Source organism: Chanos chanos, chromosome 12 (genome assembly GCF_902362185.1).
Source record: "Chanos chanos chromosome 12, fChaCha1.1, whole genome shotgun sequence".
Lineage (NCBI taxonomy): Eukaryota > Metazoa > Chordata > Actinopteri > Gonorynchiformes > Chanidae > Chanos > Chanos chanos.
The window spans coordinates 8,356,498-8,361,950 of NC_044506.1; the positions used below are offsets into that span (position 1 = coordinate 8,356,498).

Genomic DNA, 5,453 nt, shown 5'->3' on the forward strand with positions numbered 1-5,453 from the left:
GGTTCAGTTTCCTTGCCAACCCAATGTTGGTGCTGTTGATATTATTATTATTATTATTATTATTATTATTATTATTATTATTAGCTATAGGTTGGCATGAACCCTCTTTAAAAAGTGTTAAACACTGTTTTCTTTTTTTTTTTCTTTACCAGTTTGTTTCAGTCAGAGGGCCATGTCTTTTGTTGAGACATTATTTTTGTAGGGTTCCACTTTGTCACTCAGACGGAAATGTGACTTGATATCAGGTCATTTTCTCATAAAAAGAAAAAATACCATCATTAACAGGCTTTTATGTCTCAGGTCTGTTTTTTTTGTTGTTGTTGTTATTTTTTCAGATGCAGAACAAGCACCTTCTTGGAAATAAAGAGATTTGTAAAGAGACACAGTACTTTATAACAATAAATGTGACCTAGTTTACTGCCCCAAAACAAATACTTATCCTGACATAACAGTGTAGGGTTAAAATTATACAGTTGTCTAAACTTAACCTCAAACGAAAGGAGACAACATATGGAATCAAATCCAGAAATATTACTTCTAGTATCCTATGTCTGCAGTATTTATGCAGTTTGCTGACAGCAAACTTTTCAGAAACACTGAAACCACTAATAATGGTTTATATTAGTCTCAATACAAAGATATAAATCCAAACAGTGGCCAATAAAATGTCATCTTTGATGATTCAAATATGGCAGCAATGGTTTATAAACATCCTCTTTAAAGACTGAGTAAAAGCTGTGCTTTTCCCCACCTGTCCTCTGTCTTTCTGCCTTTTTCTTGGCAGTTCCTCAACAAGAGCACAAGCTGTTTGATATAAACAGAGAATTGTATATATGACGAGTAATGTGCTGTCATTTGGCTAAAAAAGTTTAATGTAAATGTTTACCTAAATCACAGATGCTAAAACTAGTGTACGTTCTATTCGGCTTCATGTTACGTGTTGACGTTTTTGAGTCGTAAACAGAATATCATCCTTAAAGACCCACAAGAGTCTTTAAGACTCGCAAAATTAGATATATCTTAGAATAATGAATGGGATTCCGTCAGCGGGCCCTAAGAGTACAAAAGAACTTTGTAGAAACTCAAAAGCCATTTACAGCGCAAAAGCCCACTAAATCAGACTGCGCTGATGTGTCCCAGTGGTGTGCCTGGAGAAAGAGTTTGTTATTTTATGCTAGATATTTCAGTGAGGTCGGAGCCTATAGACCATACAGCGAGCAGAGCAATTTGTTAACCTGCTGTTTCTCTGGAAACGAAATCAGCCCGTGTTTACGTTCAGGAGATGAATGCACCCTCCATTTGAAATAAATGGTAGTTACTCACTTCTGACGCTCAAGTGCTGACGAAGTGGACGTAATAGACAGTTCTCCACCTTTTCAGTATCGTGATTGACAGTCAGAACTGGCACATCAACAACGGGGCACATACGTCATACGGTGTTGTATATTTCATTTAGTACCTTTATTACCGTAGAATTGTTGTTATGAAGACGTCCATCCGTGCAGTTCGACGCCGTGTGGGCTATAATGAAATGCCCAGCGCTTTGAAGGAAGTAGTCTGTATTTTCTCTGTAACATGAGAGTGTGTGTGTCCATAGTCACTGGGGATTTCAGCCAGACTCAACATAACTGAATTCATGTTGGGTCAGTCAAGGGCAATGTCTGTCTGATTTACTATCCGACGAAGGGCGATTTTCGGCCTTTCTTTGGATATTGAGTTTTATGAATGTCAGGCATATAAGGCATATTCAAGGCCATAAGATATAAATGTATAACTTTTTAAAGTTCCTTAAGATTGAATATCATCTGTAAAATACATTAGTGTGTCTTAAATACAGACAGCTTCTACGTGTGCCTAAGCGAGAGCATAGCCTACAAACAAAACATAGCCTACAAACTCGTTTTCTTATATACCGTATATCACTTATCAAACATTAAATAAGCTGACACATCGTGCCATACAATGCATAAATTTTCTTCACATGTGTAGTGTCATCTCACTTTCATTTGCTGGGCACACGTTGGCAAGGCAAAGACATTGGGGCACGGTGGAGTTGAATGGTAGTAAATACTCTTGATTGACAAGGCTCGTTATCTTTCCCCGGCACACTGTAGTCGCCGCCTGCGGCAGAACTCCTGTTTCTCATTTCGGTAAGGAAAGTGTTTGGGACTGCACACCCCAAGTGGTGCGGATCACTAGCCTGACTCACCCGTTCACACACTTTTACCCTGGAGCACTCTTACTCACGACGCGCCGGAACGCAAGCCAAAAACTAGGCTACTTAATAGAGCCTTTGGACAGGCCAGCGGTCCTCGAGGAATCATCTCGCTCAGCTTCAAACCCTCTCCGTTACGTTTGCGCGGAGAAGGCGCAGGAGGTGAACTTTGATAACTCGTCTGCATTAAACTTTCACATTTTTGGCTCGGACCCAGTCATACCTCGGGATGGAGTCGAGGATACCGGTTACAAAACTGCTGATTTTATTTTCAGCACTATTTGGCCATCTCTGCGAGTCATCAGAAATGAAAGGTAATAGGAAAACCGGAACAGATTTTAACAACTTACACTGAAACTACATTCAGTTTCATAGTTTTTAACAGTTTTTTCTGTTTAAAAGTCTGTTTTAGATGTTTAGATGTTCTTCACATTTTATCTATTAATTTTATTCGTCTCAAATGTTTGAGCAGTTGTTTGAACTTCAAAATCTACTCCTTAAGGACACAATGTATGACTTAAATGTACTGCAGGATGACTGCAGACCATTAATGACTATCCCAACCTTACCGGTTATTGTCCCCACTTTCTCTACGCTTGTAAAGCTTGTCGAGGAAACAACACATCGTCAGTAACTAAATGTCTTGCGGCTCAGCGGAGCGTGATAGGGAACTTTTTTCACCAGTCGTAATTTGCATTGTGGTCACTCAAATTTTAAAATGCAAGGCGACTGATTTGAGCGCATATATTCTGCTGGACGACTTATTTTTTGAAACGCGCAAGTATTCACACGTTTAGGTTTTCTAATGGTGCTTAGACTCTGATAATCAACTTAATCCTCTTGAAGTTTCTCCTGAAGTTTGATATACCCTTTTACTTGCCATCACTATTGAACTAAAGACCTTTGGTTCTGTGTAGCTTCTTACTATAACAGATACACTCTCCAGTACTGGAGAGTAATACACTACTAGAGCCTGTGAGTTAATGAGATCTCCAAAGAAGAACAATGAGCAACAGTTCAACCAACTGAATATCTGGTTCCCAAAGCTCAGTTAGAACTATGAATCCTAAGGCAAAAAGATCATCTGAACCCTGGTTGGATTAGGTGTCTCTCATTACAAATATAAGTAATGTTATTTAGTTTTGGAAATTCGATGTTGCAGAAGATTGAACAATCCGTATTGTGTTAAATTTGTGGATGTCTCCTAGCAACAGTTTAATCCTCCACTTAAACAAGCACCATTTCAAATAACAGTAGGTCATTCTCATAAATAGTGGTAAATGTCAAACCAGTGACAGAAACACTGGGCTCTGTCATCAGCTCTTATTTGTGTAAACATTTTTATTTTAACACATAGATTTCAGAAGATCGATCATATTTGAAATCTGAGATTGAAAATAGCTGATATTTGAGTAATAGGTTGAAAGGAGGATGTGGGACTGTGCCTAAGGAATAATTGCAAGAATGCCTTTAAACTCTCAGGAGGAAAGAACGGCTCATACACATCATTACTAAAACAGAAGAGCACAGCGAGGTTAGGCTGACCAAGCGGCTGATTAGTCGGTTTGTCATCATCTTATCCCCAGAGAGCGTCATCAAAGAACGCCGAAGATGGAGCGGGGGAAAAAAAATCAGAGCTTAGGGAATTTTTGCGAACGGAAAACTTTGGACAAGGTGTAGAGGGGGAGGCAGAGAGAATTCGGGAGGAAATTTAGGAGGGAGAGAGAGAGAGAGAGAGAGAGAGAGAGTTTGGGAGAATATTTTGCCTGGTAAGGCAGACACAGCGAGATGCCCTTGGTAGTAATGTTGTCGCCCCGCTTCCATCCCTCTGAGCTTTGATTCTCTGCCATGTGTCAGCATGAATAACAGTGTGAGGGGAGAGAGCAGAGAGTGACATGCTGGTGAGGGGAAATTCGCAACGTCACGGAAGGAAGGGCTGAGAATAAAGAAACAAAATTTTAAGATAAACGAGGAAATGAAGACTGTGAAGATTGAGATAGCACAACCTGAAATGCTGAAAAACTCCTGAGTTATAACAAGCGGTTGAGATTATGTGTTTGTGTGTGTTGTGTGTGTGTGTGTGTGTGTGTGAGAGAGAGAGACAGAGAGAGAGAGAAAGAGAGAGAGTTAAAGGAGATACACCCTGTGGTTCAGTAGGACCACAGCATGCTAAAAATGGAAAGCAAAATTATGAAAAATTTGAGGGTTTTTTTTTTTTTTTGGCCTCTTTTCTACTACAAATCTTCTATTAATAACATGCAGGGTAATACATGGGCCACACAAGGAATTCTGGAATTTGTAAAAATAATAGTTAACAGCATACCTGCCATAAATCTCTTACAGCAACATGCTGAGAATACCCTGCATCCCAAACACACTTCTGGAGGTCGTATTTCGGGACCTAACCACAGCTAATGTGTGTTGTGTGTACACGTGTGTGTGTGTGTGCGCGCGCGCGTATGTGTGTGCGTATGTTTATTGGACCACTAATATACGCCGTAAATGTAGGCGCCTGGCCCCTGAAAGAGAGAAAGGCAGATAGACGTATTGTCACTTTTGCAATGTACTGGTCTTAAACTCTTACACGCACAGAGGGCTAGTAAAATTTGAGTGCACTCTTATATAGCGGTTCATATAGCAAGAACAAAAAACAAGACAAGGATAACGTGAGCTTCTGTCTGGGCTTAGAACCGCACACAGTAAAACTCAGCCGCTGCTTGTGTTCTCTGACGTCTGGACCTGCTGTGTTTGTCTGTTCCCCATTGTGTTGCACTTATGTGCCTACACAAAAAAAAGGTTGTGTTATGGTATATGTTACAAGCTTTTAGAGTGTACTCATTTCAAAACACTGTTTTTTTTTTCTTTGCCTTTCACCCTTTCGTTTCTTCTTTGTTCTTTTACGTTTGCTACCGTGGTCACTTTTTTTTTCCAACAGTTCTGTCTCTTCATTCTTCTCTTTATTTCTCTCTGGTCTCCATATCACGTCTTATATTGCCTCTTTCCTGCGTATTTTCTCCTTGTCGTCTCTCTCTCTCTCTTATGGAAAGTGACACAAACTGCACAGACACTCATTACAGGAGTTGAAGATAATGAGATCTCAGTCAATATATGCTGTCATAACGTCTGCTTGTCTTTCCAAATTGGTCATGGCACAACAATCAGCATCAAATGATGTCAGCTTTCCTAGAAAATCACTGTATTTTAACCATACAGCATCCCATGTTGATGAACCTCCCCT

At 39.9% G+C, this 5,453-nt stretch overlaps 1 protein-coding gene across 1 annotated transcript in view; it reads left to right on the forward strand.

Annotated features, from left to right (window-relative positions):
- The first annotated feature begins 2,444 nt into the window (after window positions 1-2,444).
- Window positions 2,445-5,453, forward strand: part of LOC115825019 (thrombospondin-3b) — a 16,644-nt gene continuing 13,635 nt past the window's right edge. The window contains exon 1 of the mRNA XM_030788747.1: window positions 2,445-2,529. Within this exon, the coding sequence (XP_030644607.1) occupies window positions 2,445-2,529 (85 nt within the window). The remainder of the gene's footprint in view (window positions 2,530-5,453) is intronic.